We start from the raw sequence: 23,726 nt of genomic DNA, 5'->3' as shown, positions 1-23,726 counted from the left end.
CCAATGGCCAGAAAATGAGCATGGTAATCCCCAACTAACATCTTAAGAATGCCTCCTGGCCGGGCACGGTGGCTCACGCCTGTAATCCCAGCACTTTGGGAGGCCGAGGCGGGCGGATCACGAGGTCAGGATATCGAGACCGTCCTGGCTAACACGGTGAAACTCCGTCTCTACTAAAAAATACAAAAAATTAGCCGGGTGTGGTGGCGGGCGCCTGTAGTCCCAGCTACTCGGGAGGCTGAGGCAGGAGAATGGCGTGAACCCGGGAGGCGGAGCCTGCAGTGAGTCGAGATTGCGCCACTGCACTCCAGCCTGCGCGACAGAGCGAGACTCCGTCTCAAAACAAAAACAAAACCAAAAACAAAAACGAAAACAAAAAAAAGACTGCCTCCTATTGGAGGTGGGTGCATTAGCAGAGCTCTCGGGCTTACAATCTACATGGAGAACCAAATGCGCTCCAGGAAGTTACACAGGACTAAAAATACACTTGTATTCATATTACACTTTACAGGTCACAAAAATCTTTCATATGAGTTATCTCCTGTGATCCTCACAACAGCCACCTGTGTATAGAGAGCATCAGAAAGGATGAGTCATGTTAAGGGTCACGCAGGGAAGCAATGGCCGAATGACTAGCCTCCGAAGGACTGTCACCAGATTGGTCACCGTGGAGTATCAAGTAGTGCTGCTGCATGAAGGCAACACTGAGGGATGAAGCCCCTTTCTCCAGCATCTGTGTGGGTGGAGGGCCAGGGATCCCGTCTGTTACGCACATTGAACAAACTCAAGTTTTGCCATCCACTGGGCGTCCTGCAGCACAGCGGTGTGGGCTCATCTTCAGGACCTCTCTCTACGGGGTACGCCCCTCATCTTGTGGAGATCAGTGCTCCTTCCAGGCCTCTCAGTCCGGACTGAGTTGGGCACCGCGTCAGCGTCCCCCGGCCGGGCTCGCCGCCGATGACTCAGCTCGGCCTAGGGAGGCGGCCGAGAGCCCATAGGGCTTCTCCTTCCCACCAGTCTCTATGGCGGAAGTCGGTTGTCCCGGCCGAAACACCACAGCGTTCTCGGTGGTGGGCTGAATGGACTCGTCCATATGAGGGGGATCCTCATCACCATCAACTCTTAAAATCCGAGACATAACCACGAAAGGAGCAGCCCCCAGATCAGAGAGCAACGTTTGACTATCTGTATGTGCTCCTGTGACTACGTGATGATGTGGGCGGCTACATGCGTGCGGGGGCCCGGCGAACTGGGCAGGTGCCCCCTCCGGGGCTTCGGGATATGGTGAGCTTCCCGGCGCGCGGGGGGCGGTGCGGCTTCCGGTCCCGGCTCAGCCTACGACCCAGGTAGTCTGGATCCTCCCGGGAGAGTGGTGGCGTCTGAGAGGCTGGTCGCGGACGGGGGTTGGGGGAGGTGGGAGCTGTTTTAACCGTGTGCCCCCTCTCCTGTGCCGGCGTGGGCATCCCCCGGGACGGCGGAACGGGGGCGCTCCTCCAGCTTCCGAGTCCAGCCAGCCCGGGCCCGGGGCGCCGCCCCCGAGACACCCGAGGAGTCCGTTCCTCCCTGGTTACGTGGACTGTGGAGGTTCGCGCGTAGTGGCGGCGGGGGGTACGGGACCCGGGCGGGAATTCCTTCCTGCGTCCGTCCCGAGTCTCTTGATATGGAGCCAAGTAAGCTTTCTGGTTTTGCTTTTAGCCGGTCTCTTGTGGCTCAGCGCCGTGCGGAGGTTGACGCGTACTTGCGGAGGTCGCACCAGGGCGTGAGGAGGAGGAGGAGGAGGAGGAAGGGCATGAGCCGAGCTTGAGGAATCCGTGCTCCAGACTCTGCACTCAAGGTGGGAATGGGCGCGCCCTGTGCTCCAGCCAGGCTTGAGAAGGCAGCTGTTAGCCTCTGCCACTCGGGGGGACAAGAGGGACGAGACTTTCCAGACCCTACTCTGGTGGGCCCTGCTGCTCACTGCTCACTGTGTGGGGCAGGGGACAACAAGGTTTTCACAGACCAAATGTGGCTGCTGTGGGAAGGAGAATGGGGTTGGTCAGGACTGACTTCTTGGAGGAGTGGATCCTAAAATAGCACGTAGAATGAGGAAGGAGCCCAGGCTTGGGGCACAAGTGAGATGTGTGGCTTGTATGGACGATTTCGGGGGACACAAGAGGGAGAAGTCGTGGAAGAAAGGGAGCCGGACCAGAGCCGGGAGTCTCTAGATGGGAAGAAAACTGCTGGAGGGAGTAAAACTGGAGGGCAAAACCAGCAAGAGAGCCCTTCTCATTCTTGATCCAAGCATGTAGGAGAAACTAATCCAGCAACCCCTGGAAGAACCTGGAATTCCTGGGTTGGGCTGAATTGAGCAGTTGTTTTGTACAAGGTAATAGGAATTACCATTATAGTGATGAATGGAATATAGTCTCTGCCCTATAAGCAGCATATAGGAATTGTCTGCCTAGTGGTAGAGACAAAAACAAAACGTGATGGTGCTTGATAGTACAGGTAGACGCGAGCTGATCGCCAGGTGAGAGGCAGAGCTGGCCTGATCTCTGTGCAGTCCACAGACCGTTGCCCTGTATCCTGTGCTGAGCAGCAGTTTAAAAGGGGCAGACACAAACTGAAGTATACTTTTTATATTCACCATCTGTCAACCAGATGAGTGAAATATACTTAGAGGAGAGCTGCTAGGATTCCATGCAGATAAGAAGACGTGATGTGGAACAGGCATGTTTTTGAGGACTGGGGACCTTCGGCCTGTAGAAAGGGTGAGGGGGTGGTGGAATAGCTGCCACTAAATAAAAACTCACTTGTGGAAAAGAGGTGAGACTTATTTTGTGTGGTTTTGGGTACCAAAACTAAAACTAAAAGTGGTTTGAAGCACTAAGAGACAGATTCTTCAGCAGAAAGAATAACTGGACTGGGTGCAGTAATCCCAGCACTTTGGAAGGCCGAGGCGGGTGGATCTCTTGAGCTCAGGAGTTCGAGACCAGCCTGGGTAACATGGCAAAACCCTTTCTTTACCAAAAATACAAAAAAATTAGCTAGGTGTGGTGGTGTGCGCCTGTTTCCCAGCTGCTTGCGAGGCTGGGATGGGAGCCTGGGAGGCAGAAGTTGCAATGAGCAGAGATTGTGTCACTGTACTGCAGCCTGGGTGATGGAGTGAGACCCCATCTTATAAATAAAATAAATAAATAAATCGGAATAACTGAATAGAACTTCCTGAACATTGACTAGTTGTTGTGAGAGCTAGTGAATTTCCTGTCAGGGGCGGTTTGCAAGCTGAATACTCTGAGTTATAAGGAACTTGAAGTTCCCTCTTCCTCTGGGCATGTATTTAGTTATTTACTATGTTCTAGTTCTCAAGTCTCTTGTTCTCTCCTTCCCACTCTCTCTACCACTGCTGTGGTATAGCCTTGCATCATCTCTTGGCAATAACAATGTAATAATGAATTATAGCAGCTAATACTTAGTGGATGTTTACTATTTGTCAGGTACTGCTTTAAGTGTTTTATACATGCTAACTCATTCAGCCCTCAACCCTTTAAAGGTAGCCGTTATTATCTCTTTTGTATATATGGCAGATAGGTGTTAAGCAGCTTGCCCAAGATCATGAGCATGGAGCAAGGGGCAGAGCTGGAGTTCCAGTCCGGGTTGTCTGGCCTTCAAGTCATCGGTGTTAACCACTAGTCTACTGTATTTTACATGTGTTACCTTAATTCTCACTACTGTCCCCATTTACAGATAAGTTCAGAGAGGTTGAGTGATTTGCTTAAGGTCACAGAGCAAGATGTAGATGAGGTGGGATTCAAACCCAGGACTGTAGGACATGAAAAACCCCCCACACCTGATTATGCTGCTTCTGTAACTACGTCTACTGTAGTGGTCTCTAACTGACTTCCCTGCCCAGACTTTGTGCCTTAAATCCACAAGGTTTTACCCTGGAGTCTGTGGATGTGGGTGTCCCTAGAAATAGGTGAGATTTGGTATATGTGTGTGTGAGAGTCATGTTTTTAAAGCCCAGCCTTCATGGCTTCATTCACTTCTCAGAGCAGTTTGTGACCCCAGTACAGTTTAGAGCCATTCTTTGCCCTTTAGCCAGAGGTACTTGTCTTTTTTTTAAAATTTATTTTATTACTTTGTATTTTTTTTTTTTTTTGAGACAGGGTCTCACTTTGTCACTCAGGCTGGAGCACAGTGGCATGATCTCAGCTCACGGCAGCCTCAGCCTCCCACATTTAAGTTATCCTCCTGCCTCAGCCCCTCAAGTAACTGGGACTACAGGCGCCTGCCACCAGACCCAGCTAATTTTTTGTATTTTTGGTAGAGATGGGGTTTTATCATGTTGCTCAGGCTGGTCTTGAACTTTTGAGCTCAAGTGATTTGCTTGAGCCTCCCAAGTTGCTGGGATTAATGTGAGCCACCACACCCGGCCTAGAGGTACTTTTCTGATGCAGATTTGATCTTGGCACAGTGATGCATTGACTCTTCGCTGCTTTTAGGACAGAGTCCAAATGCCTTAACCTGTTCATTCAAGGTCCCAGGAAATCAGACTCCAATCTTTCTGTACTTCTTACTCCCACCTTGTACTGTCTCCATGGTGATAATGTTTAGTTGTCTGCTTTTTCTTCATCCTGTCAGCCTGAGGGCAGGGGCCGTGCTTGCCTTTGATGTCTAGTACCTGACAAATGTTGCACAGTGAGCATCTGCTGTAAACTACATTGAAGGCTGTAAAATGGAATCCCAGCCTGTCATTTGGACTGATCACTTTGAAGCTCTTGAGCTTTCTGATCCTGAGAGTTGATGATTCTTTGATAGTGTGTGCTGCCAAAATGCAGAGAAGGGCCAGTGGAGGCGGAGGCTGAGCTGAGCCTAGAAGGAAGTGAACAGATAACATATGGACTATTCTTGTCAGCATTCTGACCTGGGCTCCTCTTGCAGGGTGGCCCTTGGGTAGGGTGAAGATCCCCTGTCTTTATCCTAGTTCCCCACCTTGGTGTGGGTTACTGGGTGCAGGATGAACTGTCGCTCGGAGGTGCTGGAGGTGTCGGTGGAGGGGCGGCAGGTGGAGGAGGCCATGCTGGCTGTGCTGCACACAGTGCTCCTGCACCGCAGCACGGGCAAGTTCCACTACAAGAAGGAGGGCACCTACTCCATTGGCACCGTGGGCACCCAGGATGTTGACTGTGACTTCATCGACTTCACTTACGTGCGTGTCTCTTCTGAGGAACTGGATCGTGCCCTGCGCAAGGTTGTCGGGGAGTTCAAGGTAAGGGTGTGGCATAGCAGATGGCAGGGGGGGCCTCGAGTGCTCCTCCACCCCAGCTTGCTTTTGAACCAGCCTTCTCTTCCTGAGTATGTGAATTGGGTTCTTTCAGGTTCTGAGAAACAGGCGTGTTGAGAGCTCCTCTTCAGGGGAGAGCGTGTGTGTGTGTCTGTGTGTGTGGTGGGGGAGGGAGACATTCATAAATGTGCCTGGGGGAAAAGGGAGAGCAGGAAGCTGAGCAGTGTTGGCGGCCAGGTCCCCTGCGGCCATCCTTGCTTCTGTGGTCTTGACCTCTCTGGCTACAGCTCTCTCTGCTTCTCTTCCACTTTTCCTTTCCCACATGAAACTCCCCCAGAGGGCGGCTTTCTTGGTTCACGTGGCTGCCATCCAAGATAGGAGTGTCCCTTTTGGCGGTGTGGCATTATGCGCCTGGGTAGGAGAAAGATGTGGAAGGGACACGGCCGGCTGCCGCTATTGGTCACTTCAGGAGGTGGGAGTGGTAGTGTGCCTTCTTCTCTGGTCTTTGTTCAGAGTCACAGTGTTTGACCATTTCATTGAGTGCGTACTTTTAAATTTTAAAGTAGCAAAGATAATTTTTCTTTTCTCCTTTTTTTTTTTTTTGAGACACAATCTCACTATGTCACCCAAGTCTTGAACTCCTGGGCTCGAGCAGTCCTTCCACTGCAGCCTTCCAAGCAGCTGGAACCACAGGTGTACACTACCGCCACCATGCCCGGCTAATTTTTGAAGATTTTTTTTGTCAGGCCTGGTGGCTCACGCTTGTTGTCTCAGCACTTTGGGAGGCTGAGATGGCCGGATTGCTTGAGCCCAGGAGTTCAAGACCAGCCCCGGAAACATGGCGAAACTCCATCTCTACAAAAAATACAAAAATTAGTGGGGCGTGGTGGCACATGCCTGTAGTCCCAGACGCTTGAGCAGCTGAGGCAGGAGGATTGCTTGAGCTTAGGAATTTGAGACTGCAGTGAGCCATGATCACGCTACTATACTCCAGCATGGGTGACAGAGCAAGACCCTGTCTCCAAAAAAAATAATTTGTTTTGTAGAGATGGGGTGTCACTGTGTTGCCCAGGCTGGTCTGGAACTCAAGGCTGGTCTTGAATTACTGGCATGAGCCTAAAGGCATCTGCTCTGGGGTTAGAACACAGGGGAGCTGTGTGTCTGACTTTCATTCCATAAATATTTGCAGAGCCCTTCACTGTGCTGGGTACTGTGTGCTCATTGGAAGGGGTTGCCCAGTGTCGGGTGAAAGCTGTCCCTCATTGTCCCACCCAACCCAGAAAGGGCAAGTTCATAAGTGGTTTCCTAGTCACCCTTAAGAGCAGCAGCAGCACTCAGCCCTGTGTCCTCCAGGTGTCCGTGAGAGGCAGGTGGACCACAGTTGTGAAGAGCATGGGCCTTGGAGCTGGGGTCTACCACCCAGCAAGTGTGTGACCTTGGGCTAGTGGCTCCACTCAAAATAGCGGTAATAATCCTGCTTACCTCAAAGGGTGTGTGCACTGCAAGGACTGAATAAGTCAAATATGCCCAGTGTTTGGAACAGAGCCTGGCACACAGTAAACATTACAGATGCGTTAGCCATTCAAGGTTACTTGACCTTGGTTTGTCAGTGAAGGAGAGCCTCTTCCCTGATGCGTGTGGTTCAGGATTTCAGGCATCCTTACTCTCTGGGTTGGTATTAACTCAGATGGAAAGGAGCTTCAGGGTCCTGGCTGCCCTAGGAAGAGGAGTATGGGGCCACTCACACCCATGGGGTGGCAAGGGCAGAATCATTGGACTGGATGGTCCTGTTTGCTTCTCAGGGGAGAAAAGGGAGAAGCTCCAGGTCTGGTCTGTCCTTCAACTTCCCTTCCCCATTCTGTTGCTTGGTTTCTCTCTTTTTGAGCAAGGACCACTGGGCTCTACAGTTCCCTCTTCCTTAGCTCATAAAAGAGACTGTGAACTGGACGCAGTGGCTTGCGACTGTAATCCCAGCACTTTGGGAGGCTGAGGCAGGAGTATTGCTTGAGCCCAGGAGTTCGAGACCAGCCTGGATAACGTAACAATACCCCGTCTCTAACAAAATAAAAAAAATTAAAACTTAGCCAAGTGTGCCTGTAGTATCCGCTACTCAGGAGGCTAATGTGCGAGGATCGCTTGAGCCCAGGAGTCCGAGGCTGCAGTGAGCCATGATTGCTCCAGTGCCCTCCAGCCTGAGTGACAGAGTAAGACCCAGTCTCTTTAAAAAAGATCGAAAGAATTATGTTTAATTGGCAGTGGAGAAGACAAATAGAGTTTACAGGGGAAGAGGGAGATGTTGATGACGTGATTAGAAGATTTTGAAGGATATGGGCTAAAGGGGTGGTGTGGAAGGAGAAGGCCCTTAATGCAATGTAAAGGTGAAAAGCAAGGATTTAGAAATCAGACAATCCAGATTCAAACCCTGGTCCAGCCATCCATAGGCATGTGACTCTTGCAAGTTACCTTACTTCTCTAAGCTTCATCGTGGCTTGGTGAAAGCTCATGGGGTTGTTGGGAGGAGCCAGTGGGATTGTGTGTGTTAAGTTCCTAGCACAGAATACGTGTCTGCAGACCAGTAGTTACTCCTGTAATGTCAGTTCTTCACCAAGCTGGAGGAGTTGGGCTTGGAGACAGATTTTGTTGGTTTGCTTGAACTACACAATTTCAGGCTGGCAGTTGGCTATGTCACTAAACCCAAATCGTTTACCCTCTCCCAGTCTTGTTTCCTTGCCATGCTTGGATGATGACTAGAGCTAAGAGAGCATAATTCCCTGGGGTGTGGGAAGCAGACCCTCACAGGTGGGAACTCAAGAGGCCTAGGCTTGCTCATTTGTTCCCTTCTTCCCAGGATGCGCTGCGCAACTCTGGTGGTGATGGGCTGGGGCAGATGTCCTTGGAGTTCTACCAGAAGAAGAAGTCTCGCTGGCCTTTCTCAGACGAGTGCATCCCATGGGAAGTGTGGACAGTGAAGGTGCATGTGGTAGCCCTGGCTACGGAGCAGGAGCGGCAGATCTGCCGGGAGAAGGTGGGCGAGAAACTCTGCGAGAAGATCATCAACATCGTGGAGGTGATGAATCGGCATGAGTACTTGCCCAAGATGCCCACACAGTCGGAGGTGGATAACGTGTTTGACACAGGCTTGCGGGACGTGCAGCCCTACCTCTACAAGATCTCCTTTCAGATCACTGATGCCCTGGGCACCTCGGTCACCACCACCATGCGCAGGCTCATCAAAGACACCCTTGCCCTCTGAGCGTGGCCGGTTCCCTGGGAGCTCCTTGATGGCTCCCAGACCTTGGCTTTTGGGGATTGTACTATTGGGCCTTTGGGCTCTGGAACCTGCTCTGGGTGGTTGGTGAGACTTGGAAGGGGCAGCCCCCGCTGGCTTCTTGGTTTTGTGGTTGCCAGCCTCTGGTCATCCTTTTAATCTTTGCTGACGGTTCAGTCCTGCCTCTACTGTCTCTCCATAGCCCTGGTGGGGTCCCCCTTCTTTATCCACTGTACGGAAGAGCTACCACTGGGATGGGGCATAAAGTTGAGAACGTGAGTTTGAGCTGAGCCATCTTTCCCTTGTCTTGTGTCTGCCCTGACGTGTTAACACTTTCTGGCATTCCTGTGAGGACACAGGTGTGTGTTGAGGGCATTGCTCCAAGGTGAGGGGGGTGGGTGGATGGGATTAAAGGTATATGAAAATTGACAGATTTTGCACTTGGCTGGATATTCACACAAAGCAGGTGTTACCCAGATGTGGCCATAGCCAATCTCATGAAGGAAGGTGCATTGTAGGGTAAGGGTCTGTTGCTTTTGGATGTGACTGAGCTGCTCCTCCCTTTTCCCCCACCAATTGACTCCCTATTTCAACACTTCCAAACTCACTTTCCTTTTTTTTTTTTTGTAAACTTTTGTAGGTGTATTTTATCACTCAGGTATTAAGCCTAGTACCCATTAGTTATTTTTCTGATCCTCTCCCTCTTCCCACCCTCCAAAAAGCCCCAGTGTGCGTTGTTCCCCACTGTGTGTCCATGTGTTCTCATCATGTAGCTGCCACTTATAAGTGAGAACATGTATTTGGTTTTCTGTTCCCGTGTTATCTCCACCTTTTCTAAGGAAGCTGTGACATCCCTGGCCTTTATGTTGTCTGGTCTTGCTTCACCATGGCCTCAGAGAGTACCTTCTCTGTCTTCATAGGGCACACAGATCCCCATGTGCAGCAGAAAGGTCATTTGATGTGGGTCATGTCTGGAGACACATTGGCCAGCTTGAGACTTATCTGGCATCTGGTGACACTTCTTCCAGCTTGGGCTGGCCCTTGCCATTGCCTCGGTAACTCACATTCATTTCTACACCCGCGTACTCAAGCCCCCGTTGTGTGCTATGCTCTCATCAATACAGTCCATGTTTTACAATACTTTTTGGCTGCTTCTGGGCCAGTTCTAACCAGACTAAATGAATTGTGTGTAGGGAGGGATGCTGAGGGAGAAATGGGGTGGGAGTAGGGGGTCTTGTCCATGGTCCTGGAGCAGGGTAGGTAGTCGGGATGACCAGGAAGTGTTTGCACTTGGAATGCGCTTTTCCCATTCTGAGTCACCCTTGGCCACATGATGTTTCTACTGTTGATCTCTGGGGCATCAGAGAGTTGGAGGACTCAGGAGGGGGGTTTATAGTTGAAGAAGGCCAATTTCTAAAAAGTCCTTGATAGCGTGTGACCCCCGACTTGACCTGCTGCAGTCTGGGGACTCTTCCTGTTTTCCTACCAGACAGCCATCAGCTACTCTAATCACTTCTGAGGGGACTAGTACAGGTGGTTGGCTGGCAGTGACTTTATTTTTTAGAAGAGGACTCAAGGCTTGCTACAGAATTTTTTGGTAGACCTGGCAGGAGGGTCTTGCTTCTCTGTCCACTTTTCCAGTCTTTCTGCTTTTCTGCAGCTGGACTCTGCTCCACTCTCCCACCCTGGCTTGGCTGTGGGACACCTAGCTGGCAATGGGCTACCCTAGTAGGGGGGACAGTAACATTCCCCTCCCTTCTGGCATTGCGATTTTCTGAAGTGGGGGACTGATTTATCCAGGGTCGGGACTGGAGTCCTGGTGGATCAAATCTGTGCTCTCCCATTGGTCTGTAAATGTGACTCCCCTTGGCCTATGGGGCCTGAGAAAAGGAGTGGGGGTGGGCCTTGAATTCCCCATGCTCTGCTCTGCTCTGCTGTACCCGAATGTCTCCCTGCTGTGGAGTGTGCAGGAGGCATTGGCCTGCTTGTCCAGCCCCAGGAGGCTTCTGAAGGGGATGATGGACGAGGAAGGGTGGGACTTACCCTTATGGCTGCCCGTGTGCCTGCTGGCTCAGCAGCCACCTGGGCCACCTAGCAGCATAGAACTTTGGTCTAGGGACAAAAAGCCCAAGAATGGGGACAATCACCTCTGTCTTGTGTCCTGCTCAGAGGGGCAGCACCCCAGCCTGCAGCTGAGATGGGGTCTGAGGATCTTCTCAGGGCTCTGCCCAGGTGTACCTCTTGGCCCACTTTGCGAAGGGGAGGGACTCCTGGGGACAGGGCTCCTGGTTTTGGCTGACTGGACTCGCATGGGGGTGCCTGTGGGCCCTGGGGATGAGAAGAAATACGGCAGGCCCGGAGTCCGGGCCTATGGAGAAAGGGCCGTAGCCACAACGGCTGGAGCTCTTTGTCTAGGAAGTGCCCGAGCGCTCTGCTCAAGGGGTAGGGGCGTAGGGCGCCTGGGGTCCGCCCCTTGGTTCCCTCCCCAACGCAGCCGCCGGCCCGCCCGCCAGTCGGGGCTCCAGCACATCTGGCGATCCGGCCACATCTGGGCAGCCGGCGCTGGAGCATGAACGGCTCTCAGGCGGGCGCTGCGGCTCAGGCCGCCTGGCTGAGCTCCTGCTGTAACCAGTCGGGGTCGCCGCCGGAGCCCCCCGAGGGGCCGCGCGCGGTGCAGGCGGCGGTGCTCGGCGTGCTGTCCCTGCTGGTGCTTTGCGGGGTCCTGTTCCTGGGCGGCGGCCTCCTCCTCCGCGCCCAGGGCCTGACAGCGCTGCTGACCCGCGAGCAGCGCGCGTCCCACGAGCCGGAGCCCGGCAGTGCTAGCGGAGAGGACGGCGACGACGACTCCTAGGCGCCCGGCTGCGCTCAGTGGTCGCGGCCTCCAGGCGGCCCCTGACTCCGAGCGGTCCGGAGCATGCCCGACGGCTGCTGCGGTCCCGACCCCTTACCCGAAGCGGCTCGCCCCACACAGGTGAGAGGGAGGGTAGCGGGAGTGTGGGCGCGGGGGTTCGGGGGGCTACAGTAGCTTCCTTACTGAGGAGGCTTCTTGGGGCGCGGCAAGGCACCTGTCTTTGGAGAATGGGCTCTTCAGCGATTCGGGTTCCCAGCTCTGTAAGTCCACGGCCGGTGGGGCTGCAGCCCACCCAGGTGTGCGGGATCAGGAGGAGGCCGCCCCGCCCCGGACTGTGTCTCCTGCAGCTCTGACCCTCTCCTCCCATCTTAAGTGTTCCAGCCTTATGTTCTTCTTCTAGGAACAGAGGCTGCTGTGTTAACTGTGGGGTGGTTGTGGAGGCAGGAGGATGACAGAGGAGGGAGTCTGGAGGCCACAGTGTGCTTTGGGGGCTTCTTCCCTAGCCCCCACCCTCACCTCCACGGTCTGCATCTGCCCCAGCCCCTATAGGTCCTAGGCCCAACTCTGCGGGCCCCAGCACTGCCCACTCCACGGGGCTGAGGAGACAGGCAGACAGTGGCAGCCTTTGACCTCAGCTTCCTGAAGCCTTTTCCCTGGGAGGGGGCTTGAGGGAGATTCCTTGCCCTCTTGAGACAGGGAGGGGAGTGTGGTCATGTTTGAGGGCAGATCCAGGGGCCTGGGTGGCCCTGGGGAATGGGGAGGTGTGTGGAAGGCCCTTCCCTGGACCCTGCTCAGGTCGTGGGGAGGAGGTGGTGAGGGGTGGGGGAGTAGGTGTAGCCCAGAGCAACGAACTTTGTGTGGTGTGTGTTGGGGGGTGTGGATGGCAGGGTTCCCGGCAGCTGGGGGACCTCAGAAGCACTGCTCCAGGAAGTGGGGCTGAGGATTTCCAGCTGTGGGGGCTCTGGGTGTCTTGCTCTGTCTCTCCAAGGACAGGAGCCATCTGGAGGGAAGGGCCTGGATGGCCCGAGGACAAGGTAACTGCAGGCGAAAGCCGCCTGGGACAGAGCCACAGGGGCTGGAGAGGCCTTCTCTGTTCCTTCCCTCTGTTCAGCTTTGCACCTAGGAGCCCCTGGGGGTTTCTGTGGGTGGGAGTGTTTGTTTGGGGGGGGTGTGTTTGGCCTCTCTTGCCCCCCCCCCCCGATTCTGGAGCCCCTCCCCTGCTTATCTGGGGTAGGGCAGGGTCCCAGTTTCCAACTGAGAAAGGAGTCAGGCTGGGTGTCTGTGAGGGGCAGCAGGAGGATGTGGGCAGGTGCAGCTAAGCAGCTGCGAAGCTAACGACGACGTGTGATCCCTGCCCAGCAGCCTAGGATTTGGCACTAATCCTGGGCAGCGGCGCCACACTGGCCTTGCTGAGCCAGGGACTTCTCACCTCAGGGCCCCCCACCCCCCCACTCCACCCCCTAGGAGGGAGGGTTGTTCAGGGCCCTGAGGGGTGTGCGTGGTGTGTCTGTTACTGCATCTGGCACAGGCAGGGGGCTGGGCCCAGGGGACGTTCCCCCCTCCCTTTGCTGGGAGAGAGGGTGGGAACTTCCTCTCTTGATTGTACCCGGTTTCACCCAGCTGCCTTGCCTGTCACCCTCTGGCCCCATACTCTCCTAGCCTTTCCCAGCTGGGAGAGAGGGTCTCCAGATCACTGGGAACCCCTTCCTTTTACACGCGGGAGAACAGTAAGTGACATGCTCACATGAATAACAGAGCTGAAAGCAGACCCTGGGCCCTGATTCCAAGTTCAGGCCCCCTTCTGGCACTTGGGAGCCCCTCTTGCCGTCTTCTTACCTTCCCTGCTTTCTCATCACTCTTTGAGATGCTGGTGCAAAACGCGGCCTCTTTTCATACATTTGCGAATCAGGGATGGACCCCCAAACCCCTGTGTCACTGCCTCCTTCCCATCCTGCTTCCCCGGGGCCCTGCCTACCTTCTTGCTGTGGGGAGCAGTCTTCCAGATGCCGGCAGCAGCTCCTCAGCCAGCTGGGCTCAGCTTTCCTGGCCTGAACCTGAGGGGGGTTGGGCTTAGAGGGTCAGCTGGAATAAACATCCGTGGAAAAAAATCCAAGCGGTCAGAGCCGAGGGATCAGGGCCGAAGGCTGATGACTTTCCGTTTGGCCTTTGGGCTCAAGTTCCTGTGGTGTGAGGGTGTAGAGTGATTTGGTGCCAGGAAGGGCTGTGCCCCCAGCATCATGGTGTCTGCTCACACCCAGGACAGGGCTGGGGCGGGGGTGTAGAGGTGGGGGCAAAGGCTTTCTTCATCCAGCTTCCTCCCGTTGCTGTTCCTGAGTCCAGTGCTTGGAGGGCAGGGCGTGGGGTGTGCCAGGGACCTCGGTGTTCCTGTGGGAAGGGACTGAGATGTTTGCTGTGGAACTCTGACCCTGGTCAAGGCTGTCAGGCTGAGTGGGCAGGAAAGAATGTGGAAAACTGGGAAGTGGGTGCTGCTGTTACCCCATCAGGCTCCAGCTGGGAGTGAGATGTGGGGGATGGGTGCAGGTCTGAGTGCCAGGGAGAGAAGCCAGGCACCCGAACTCCTAGCCAGCTCACTTAGCCTGCACCGTCCATAGGGGAAGGGCTGGGGTGGCTGATGGGTTCAGAACTTGCCCTAACCTTCCTCCAGCCCCTGAGATTTTCCCTAAGCTGGGAAAGCCTGTGAGAGGTTTATGGAGTCCATTCCTCAGTCTCCACATAGTGCAGCTCCCTCTCCAGCAAAGATGGTGGTGGCTCTCTCTACAGATTCCTGAGCCCCACATCATCTGCCAACCAGAGAGCCTGCTCTCCTGCTGCCGCTCTGGGGATCCCCTGCCACCTTCAGCCCATTCTTGCTGCAGATGACAGACTGGGAGATACCTGGCTTGTGGTGAGACCTCAACCTGGGATCCTTGCACCCAGCTGCTGCCTCTGAACTCCTCCACTGGACCTCCGGAAGTGCTCAGTGTGGGCCTGGACCTGGGAGACCTGCACTCCCAGCCCATTTGAGGCCTGCTGCATGTCCTGGGCACTGAAGTGGCCACACATCCTGGATGCCTGGTGCAGCAGGTGCTGGCTGTGCCCCCTGCCTTCTGGCCTCTGAAGACATGAGTGCAGCGCCTGTCCTGTCTCGTGTGAGGCAGCAATGATCTGACAGTGACCGGCCCCTGCTGCAAGTCAGTGCCTCCCATTTGCAGGCCTGCGGCACCCCTGCAATCCAGGAATGCTGCATCGCTTTCTGTGGCCTGTTATTAAATATGCTGGTGATGCAAGCTTCAGGTCTACGATCTATGTCTCCAGCCCTTGACTCTAGGAATTAGTGGTTTGTTCCCCGACTCCTCTCCAGTTTTACCTGTTTCTAGCAGATATAGCAACTCTAGCCCCTGTCCCCTGGCCTCTCCTCAGTGGTGGCTTTTCCCCTTGCACCCTCAGATCCACATCTTCCGAGGGTAGGTGTGAAGTGGCGCAGAAAGCCACCCTCACGCCAGCACTCGGCTGCCCCCCTGTGGCCAGTGTGGGTAAGAGCACCGCTTCATTCAACCAGTCACTGTTGGGGTCTGTCTCATCAGAGTCCAGCCTGAGCCTCAGCTTTGAGATGAGAGTGGGTATCGTGAGCATGTGCATGGAATTCTAGATTGCAAAACCTTCCTAAACCTCAGTCTCCTAGTTTATAAAATGTAGGTGACAATATCATAGGTTTGTCATTGATCAAATAGGTAACATGCTTATTTTTTGAAAAAAGTCTTTCTGCATAGTAATCATCCTGTGGCATCATTATTTTCCCTGAACCTGACCATTCCTAGAGAGGAGAAGAGAAGAGGAGAGGAGAGAAGAGAAGAAGACAGGAAAGAAGAGAGGAGGAGAGGAGAGAAGAGGTACAGAACCAGCCCTCTATTCCTGGGAACACTCATTTTATTCTCTTTTCCATGAGTATTTACTGAGTGACCGCTCTGTGCCAGGCATACTCTGGGACGTGGGGCTGAGGAGATAAACAAGGCAGGGCTGGGTGCAGTGGCTCATGCCTGTAATGCCAGCACTTCGGGAGGCCAAGGCAGGTGGATCACGAGGTCAGGAGTTTGAGACCAGCCTGGCCAACATGGTGAAACTCTGTCTCTACTAAAAATACAAAAATTAGCTGGGTGTGGTGGTGCATGCCTATAATGGGGAGAATTGCTTGAATCCAGGAGGCGGAGGTTGCAGTGAGCCGAGATCGTGCCACTACACTCCAGCCTGGGTGACAAAGCAAGACTCCATCTCAAAACAACAACAACATCAACCACAAAAACCAAAACAAAACAAAACAAAAAACACACAAAAAAAAACAAGACAGAGCGCCTGCCTCTGAAGAGCTCACATTCTAGTAGAGAGTGGTGCTCACAAAACTGAAGTTAAAGTAGACAATGAAAAGAGCCCAGAGTGAAAGAGCCGAGAGCAGAGAGTGAGAGCTCTGCTGGGATTAGCAAAGCACAACTCACAGAGGAAGTGGCATCACCACTGGGCATTTACCTGGCAAGAAGAGGGCAAGAGCATTTCAGGCAGAGATTTGGAGGTGTGAAGCAGTGAGCTTCGGAAGCAGGGGGGCTGGGGCAGGGCGGGTGAGGGAGGTGTGACCAGGGTGGTGGGTAGGGCCAGTCTGGGCAGGAGTTGGAGCTAACCCCAGGAGCAGCAAGGTGTCTGGAAGGTTTCATGCGGGAAGTGACATGTTAAGATCTGGATCTTAAAGAACTTGGGGGTAAGTCTGTGGTGGGGATAGCAGGCTGGAAGTAGAGAGGAGGCAAGGAGGCTGTTGTCAAAACCCAACAAAAATGATAGTCGCCTGGACCAGGGGTAAGAAGAGCGCCAGGGCTGGGACACCAGCTTTGGTCACTGGATGTGAGGGATGAGGGAGAGGGAGGAGGGGAGGACGATGTTCTGGTTTCCAGCCTGAATACTGTGTGTGCGGTGGTGCCACCCACTGAGAGGATGTGTTATTAGTTAGAACTTTTTTGGTCTGAATTTATAGAAAACCCAAACTATATTTGGCTCAGGCAGAAGGGAGCGCATTGTCCCATGTAACTGAAAAGTCTAGGGGTGGTTCTGGCCGCAGGCCCAGCGTGATTCAGGGCTCCATGGTGGGAGCAGGCCTCAGTTTCCCCTCCTCTTGTAGCTCTGCTTGCCTGTGTCGGCTTCTGGCAGTAGAGCCTGGTGGTTGAGAGCAAGGACTCTGGAATCACGTGGTCTGGATTCGAATTCTGGCACCGTAGTTATTGGCTGCATGGCCTGATAAGGCCCTGAACCTCTCTGTGGCTCAATTCCCTCCTCTTTAGGGTGGGGAAAAATGGGGCCTAGCTCGTGCCATGTTTTATTAGGATGAAGTGAGATCCGCACATGTAGGGTACTTGGCACATACCTCATGCCAAGAAAATGCACCGTGAGTGTTGATGGTGTGCGTTCCCGGCCTCCACGTGAGGCAGGACGTTGGCTTTAAGCCTCTCAGGTTCAAACCTATCAGGGAAGAGGGAGGTCTTCTCCCATGTCACTCGGGCCAAACCCTGGGGTTTGCTGCTATTGGGCCTGTTTGACTCTGTGCTAACCCTGAAACAGTACTACGCTGAGAGTATGGAATGTTCTGGATTTTGGTGACATGCTGTACTTGGTTTGGGGTAGAGGTGGAGGGAACACCACAGACCACAGGGTCCAAAGCAGAGGGCTGTCTGTGCACCAAATCTGCACCTGTTCAGTCCTGGGGTGAACAGGTGCTGGGTGGCCATGAGATAACTCATGTCCCCTGCTGATGGGGCCATGGGCAGACGGGCAGCTGATGAGCTCAGCTGTGGCTCCTTGAGTTGGAGGCGAGCTGTCAGGTGGACAATGAGTATATAGGACTGGAGTTCAGGAGAGAGAGTTCTGAGCCCTGATGCTGCTGGAGGTGGAAAGTAAAGCTGCAGGAATGCATCAGAATGAGGCGAGAAGGCAGGGGATGCAGGATGCAGCCCTGTTGGACCACCACTTAAAGGCAGGGGCAGACAAGGAGCGCTCAGGGATGGGGGAGGGAGCCTGAGGAGTGGGCTCTTTTGGCAGTTGAGGAAGAGAGGATTTGGGAAACTGAGGGGTTGGCTGGGAGCCTCCATACCCTGAGCAGTTCTGGGGTGCTGAGAGGGGACCTGCAGCCTGGGACCTTGGAAGGAAGAAGTGGGGAAGGCTTCTGCCCATCTGAGCTGCTCCCACCACTACCCCTCAGGCTCCAAAAAAAGCTCCACACAGAGGAAGGTGGTGGTGTGGTTGCCTCTGGTCTGTGAGCCCACTGCAGGGTGAAGAACAGACTTACTAGAATATACTCCTTCATGCTGTATGAATGCCTTCCCAGGCACATGTCTCACCTAGGCATAAAAAGACAATAAAAAAAATAAAACAAACACGCAAAAAGGATCCTCATCCTGCTCCACAGCTGCTGGTCTGCCCTTCCCAGCCACAGCTGACTTCCATGAGGCTTCTGTGAGTCCTGCCACGAGGCTGAGGCTGCAGCTGCACGCCCCCACCCACGGCTCCTCTGGGTGTCCACCTGCCCCGGCTCAGAGCTGCGGCCCCTCTGGGATCCCTCCTTGAGAGGCTGTGCTTTATGGCCATGCCTTCTACTCTTTCAATCTGCTCACTCCGACATTGTCACTCTGGTCCCTTGACCTCTTTTACCTCTGCTTCCTCCCTGACCCTCAGCCTGTTCCTGGCTGCCCCACTTCCAGTGTAGATTGCCTGGCTCATTACCTCAGTCACTGTCTTGCCCATGTCCTAACTTCACTCCATCCACAGAACCATCCCGGTGAAACCTCATCCCTGGATGACTTCAACTCTCTGTCCTTTGAACTTTTACCCAGGCTGCTGGGTGCCCCCTAAGAACATCACACCCTTGAGTAGACTGATGGCACTGAGGATGGTCACGGGGTCCCACTGCCTGGCCCTCGCTGCAGCCAGCTCTCTCTCCTGCTGCATTACTGCAAGCCTTCTCTGCTCTTTCAAACCTGACCCTCCCACCTCCCAACTCTGCTCAGGTGTCCTCTCCTCCTCCTACTTCCCATGGAAAATAAGTGGCCAGAGGAGGGCCGGGCCTCCGCCTCTGCAGTCCCTCCACCCCGGTGCTGAGCCGCCCCACTTCCTCCTTAACTCGATTCTTCAGTTGCTCCTCTGCTGGCTGTCACGTCCAAGCATACTCCGGTTTCTGCCACCTTAAAATAGCGCTCTTTGCACCCACTGCCGCCTCCGGTTACTATCCTATGTCTCACTTGTCTTTACAGCCAAACTTCTCCAAAGAGTTACCCACGCTTGCCGTCCCCACTTCCTTGCCTCCTGTTTATGTCTCCATCCTCTTCAGCCTGGCCTCCAGCCTGGCCTCCACCCAGCTGAGCAGACGGCCAGGTCGTCAGATCCCCTGGGTGGTTGCTCCAGAGGCTGCTCTCCTGGCCACATCTGCTGTGGCTGACCCCTTCTCACAGATCTCCTCCTGCTCCTATGGCAGTTCCCGAAGAAGCTCGGTGCCATCAACAGGAAAGGGTGAGACTGTGGACTCCAGAAGAACACTGCTGGGGCTTCCCCCTGAGTCTGCCACTTGCTGTGTGAGTTAAATCCTCTCCATCCTTAGGAAAATGAGATAGTGATCATACCCACTTGGTAACACTCAGAGATGAAGGGCACCTTAGTGTCTGGGCACTGGGGCTCTGGAGCGCCTGCCGGGTTGAATCCAGGCTCCCTCAGCTCCTAGGCCTGCCCTTAGGGCATCTCCCATCTCTCCTTGAGAGTCTTGTACCAGGGTTTCCTCTTTCCTGTCCCAACACCAAGTTCCTCTGGGCTCTCTCTTAGATCTTTCCATGGGCTCCCTGCCCTTCCCCGGATGCAAATCGCCATCTCTCGGCCCATGGCCCTGAAATCAGCAGCCCCAGCCTAACCTGGCCCCTGAATGCCATGTTAATCTGCCCACCCATTCTACAGAGATTTATTGAGCAGCTACTGTCCCAGGCACTGGAGAACGTGTGGTACATGAGACAGAGAGGTCGCTGTCCCACAGAGCCTGTGCACTTGCTGGTGGGAAGGGCCCTTCAGTGTACCTGTAAGCAAATGCATGAGGTGCCTGCAAAGAGTGATTGTGCTGCAATGGAAAGACAGCAGGGTGACGGGATGGAGACCTGTGGGGGACTTTCGTGAAGGTGGCCAGGGAGATCCTCTCCAAGGAGGTGACACTTGAGCTGAGACCTGACCTGTGAGGTGACTCCAGCCAGGGAATATCTGGGGCACAGTGTTCCTGCCAGAGGGGTGGGAAGCTCCTGGGGTGGCAATGAGCCTGGTGTGTCTGAAGGGACACCAAGAAGCTAGTGCGGATGGGGAAGGACTGTGGAAGGTGCCAGAGCATACCCACAGCCAGGTTCTTCCCTCGGGAGCCGTCTCCCTGGCAGGTTCTGCGTCTTAGAGGATGGTTTCTCCACCCCAGCAGCTGTCCCCGATTCCCCTCCACAGCCAGTGAGTCACCAAATATGGTCCCTTCTGCCTGATGGAAAGCTTCGTTTCATGTCCCCGGCCGCCACCTCGCCTTGCACCTGGTCCCTGTGTCCCTTGGGGCTTCTCAGCCCACCCATCCTCCACACTGTTGTCAGAGTTGTCTTTAGCAGAGGAGCGTTCTGTCTGGCCATACTGTCTGGTCCCTGTTTCATACTTCCTCAATGTGGTGTCCACTGCGCATAGGATGGCATCTTCCTGTGGCCCCCCCAGACTGCTGCCCTCTTGATTCCCTGCTCCTGTATCTCTCACTACTGTCTCTCACGTGCTCCACCATCTCCAGTCTTCTGGGCCTTTGAGGATGCTGTGCCCACTCCTCTGCCAGGCACCGAGTCTTCCGTGGCCGTGGAGAGTGCTAGGCTCCAACCATTCACCCCTCATTCATCCAGCCGCCACTACTTGTAAAGCTTGTACTGTGTGCCAGGCACTGCTCCAGGCACCAAGGGAACAAAACTGGTGGAATTCCCTGCCCCTGTGCTGCCTGCTTTCTTGTGAGGTGAGACAGATGATAAGTACACAATTTAAAAACAGAGCCTGTCAGATGGTGTATTAGCTCCTGAGGCTTCCATAACAAATACCACAAGCTGGGTGGCTTGAAACAGCAGACATTTATTCTCTGATAGTTCTGGAGGCCAGAAGTAGGAAATCCAGGTGCTGGCAGGGCCATGCTCCCTCTGAAACCTGTAGGGGGGTCGGGTGGGGTGGCTCACACCCACAATCCCAGCACTTTGGGAGGTTGAGGTAGGAGGATCACTTGAGTCCAGGAGTTGAAGACCAGCCTGGGCAACATAGTGAGACCCACCTCCCCCATCTTTACAAAAATATTAAAAAATTAGCCAGGCATGGTGGTGCATGCCAGCTACTCTGGAGGCTGAGACAAGAGACTCACTTGAACCTTGAAGGTTGAGGCTGCAGTGAGCCATGATTGTGCCAGCACTCCAACCTGGGCAACAGAGCAAGACCCTCGCCTTCAAAAAACAAAAACCTGCAGGAGAATCCGTCCTTGCCTCCACCTTGCTTCCGGTGGTGACTGGTGGTGGTGGCCGGCAATATCTGGTGTCCCTTGGCTTGCAGCTGCACAGCCCAGCTCTGTCCCATCACATGGTGTTCTTCCCGTGTCTCTGTCTCCAAATTTCTTATGAAGACACCAGTCCTTTTGGATTTGGGGGCCCACCCCAGTCCAGTAAGACCTCGTCTTCATTTAACTAATTACATCTGCAATGATCCTACTTCCAAATAAGGTCACATCCTGAAGTACTCAGGGTTAGAACTTTAGCACGTCTTTTTTGAGGGGGACACAGTTCAACCTATGGAGCAAAGCAAAGCAGGGAGGGTGCATGGAGAGAGAAGGGGAAAGGCTGAAATTTTAAATGGAATCATCAGGGAAAGTGTCACCAAGAAGGTGTTTATTTTTGAGACAGAGAATTGCTCTGTTGCCAAGGCTGGAGTGTGATGGTGTGATCTTGGCTCACTACAACCTCCACCTCCCGGGTTCAAGCGATTCTCCTTCCTCAGCCTCCTGAGTAGCTGGGATTACAGGCGCGCGACCACCACACCTGGCTAATTTTTTATATTTTTGGTAGAGACGGAGTTTCACCATGTTGGTCAGGCTGAGTCAGGCTGGTCTCGAACTCCTGAACTCAAGTGACCCACCTGCCTCGGCCTCCCAAAGTGTTGGGATTACAGGTGTGAGCCACTGCGCCTGGCCAAGAAAGTTATTTGAGCGAAGACTTGAATGAGAATGGGCAATAGAGAGAGTGGGGAGGGGGCGGGGGGAAGGCACGTCAGGCCACAGAACAAATGCTGAGACCCAGAGGAAGGAGTGCGCCTGCTGTGGTCGGGGAACCGTGGGGAGGCCCAGGGAGCTGCAGTGAGTGAGCAAGGGAGCACCGATGAGAACACAGAGAGGCTGCAGGTGAAGTGGGTCTTCCATGGAGAGCCAGAAAATGGACTTGTCTTGCACATTTTCTCAGGAAGCCACTGAAGAGTGTGCTCACCTCAAACCAGAGCATCAGTCAACCTGAAATGACGGAGGCCTCTTCATGCTCTGGCAGAGAGGAAAGACCGGGCAGCCGGTCTCATGAGTTCTCAGTTATTGGAAATCCATAGATGGCTGGAAATGCTTGTTGGCTGGAAATCCATAGATGGCCAGAGAGTGGGGCAGCCTCTTCTTGAATACAGGTCCCATGCCTGGCTGCCGTCCTCACCATCCTCCCAATACACACTGAACCTCACTGGACTCCCAAGAAGTACTTTAGTGAAGGATCAAGTAAGGGTTCCAAACCCACAAAGGTGATGAAGCTTAACCAACTCTCTCCTTTCTTGTTTTTATTTATTTTATTTTTTTCTTATGAAAACAGGGTATCACTCTTTTGCCAGGCTGGAGTGCAGTGGCACAATCATGGCTCATTCTAGTCTCAAATTCCTGGGCTCAAGTGATCCTCCTATCTCAGCCTCCCCAGTAGCTGGGACTACAGGCGTGCACCACCACATCTGGCTATCTCCTTTCCACCATATAGAGTTCCCTGGTGTTTTTGCTCCACGGTCCCCTCTGCGTTCCCATCACGGGTTTCAGGTTTCAGGTGGCCATTCAGGGAGCTGTCCTCAGCCTGAGCCTCTGCTCTTTCTGCGGGGGGAGCTCCTGGGGGCTTCATCTCAAGCTCCATCTTTGGAATCTCTTTCTTCTTGAGCAACCTAAACCCATTCACCCCTATGAGAGCTACTCTTTGTTGAAGTTGAGTCTGTGTGAACTCTCCTCTTTTCATGGCTTTGAACCCATTCCTTGCAGATAAATCTGGCTCAAGGTGGATGTGTCTGCTTCTTGGACCGGTTTGCATGATAAGAGCCACTATATTCGCTGAGAACTTCCCTGCCCGAGCCATCTGCTCAAATGCCAACTCCGTTAGGATGGGGATTTCTGCTGTTTTGCACTGCACATGGAGGACCACGGAGAAATATGTTATTGAACAAGTGGCACTGCCCCTTAAGTTTTTCCTTTGATCATAGAGTGGGGAGGAGGGGGGGAACTGCAAATGTATGATAGCTCCTTAACTTTCTCAAACAAAAATTATGAACTCCCAGAAATGTCCCAGAATCTAATGGAGGCACATTGGAGTTGGTCATATAATATGCTGCTGGCGTGAACAGAAGATTTAGGGAAGTGTTAACAGCAAAGTTTAAAGAGGACAGTTGGTAGACTTACAGATATTGTCAGGCTCGTCTTTTGGATTTAGCAATAATGAAGTTTTTTGAGGAAATCAAATAATTCCAAAATGTTTTCAAGGCTGTCAATTCTTTAAATACCACTCCTCATGGATTTGCATTTTCTCCCAGTGTGCAGGCAGGGTGGAGAGGGACACGGCCACGTAATTGGTTGAAAATTTGAACAACATGCTCTTGTACCTGGGAGGGCGCTCCAAAGGCTATGAAAACATTGGGAGCAGACTCAACCACTTCAAAGGCACAGGTGGCTGGTGAATGGAACCTTTTGCTGCCTGCTGGTTCCCAATTTTGAACGTATCTTTTTGTTTAAAATGTCTTTATTACAAACCAAATGTTACAAGAATTGTAGGGGAAATGAATTAAAAGTAGAAACAATATTTCATCCTTTGTCATTTGAGAGAAATGAATATTTCAAAACCATTTGTCAGAAAGCAGGGAGTTATGTCCCAGTTCTCCTCCCCCAGAGACCAAGACGGTGTTTCTTTCAGTGGGTTCCAAGGTCCTCTAGCGACAAGGGACTTTTATGGGTGTTACTTGAAAAAAGGGTGGTTAAAACTTGATTTTGTGTTAAGCAAAGATAAACA

The 23,726-nt window shown here is 53.4% G+C and overlaps 2 protein-coding genes and 1 long non-coding RNA gene across 4 annotated transcripts; all 3 read left to right on the top strand.

The window, feature by feature from the left end:
- Window positions 1-1,319: 1,319 nt before the first annotated feature.
- On the top strand, window positions 1,320-8,813 carry ATG101 (autophagy related 101). Of its 2 annotated transcripts, none has more exons than XM_032143445.2 (4): window positions 1,320-1,346; window positions 1,696-1,834; window positions 4,924-5,251; window positions 8,115-8,813. In XM_032143445.2, exons 3-4 carry the CDS (start codon window positions 5,000-5,002, stop codon window positions 8,517-8,519), a joined length of 657 nt encoding a protein of 218 aa, XP_031999336.1. In that variant the 5' UTR covers window positions 1,320-1,346; window positions 1,696-1,834; window positions 4,924-4,999; the 3' UTR covers window positions 8,520-8,813. The 2 variants fall into 2 exon arrangements, with proteins under 2 accessions (XP_031999336.1, XP_031999335.1); XM_032143444.2 differs by having other exon boundaries at window positions 1,320-1,584.
- A 2,290-nt stretch (window positions 8,814-11,103) lies between these two features.
- On the top strand, window positions 11,104-11,385 carry SMIM41 (small integral membrane protein 41). Its single transcript, XM_032143443.2, has one exon. The coding sequence runs from the start codon at window positions 11,104-11,106 to the stop codon at window positions 11,383-11,385; it is 282 nt and encodes a 93-aa protein (XP_031999334.1).
- Window positions 11,386-16,048: 4,663 nt separating this feature from the next.
- LOC116461655 (uncharacterized) lies at window positions 16,049-23,519 on the top strand. Its single transcript, XR_004246160.1, has 3 exons — window positions 16,049-16,132; window positions 18,890-18,986; window positions 23,254-23,519. It is a non-coding gene; the product is annotated as an uncharacterized LOC116461655 (long non-coding RNA).
- Window positions 23,520-23,726: the final 207 nt, after the last annotated feature.

This window comes from Hylobates moloch, unplaced genomic scaffold, assembly GCF_009828535.3.
Source record: "Hylobates moloch isolate HMO894 unplaced genomic scaffold, HMol_V3 SCAFFOLD_22, whole genome shotgun sequence".
NCBI lineage: Eukaryota > Metazoa > Chordata > Mammalia > Primates > Hylobatidae > Hylobates > Hylobates moloch.
This window is presented reverse-complemented; position numbering and strand designations above follow the sequence as displayed.

Coding starts and splice junctions, on each gene's coding strand:
- ATG101 (XM_032143445.2), top strand. CDS start 5,000: ATGAACTGTCGCTCGGAGGTGCTGGAGGTGTCGGTGGAGGGGCGGCAG. Junction 5,252..8,114: donor AGGTTGTCGGGGAGTTCAAG/GTAAGGGTGTGG, acceptor CCTTCTTCCCAG/GATGCGCTGCGCAACTCTGG.
- SMIM41 (XM_032143443.2), top strand. CDS start 11,104: ATGAACGGCTCTCAGGCGGGCGCTGCGGCTCAGGCCGCCTGGCTGAGC.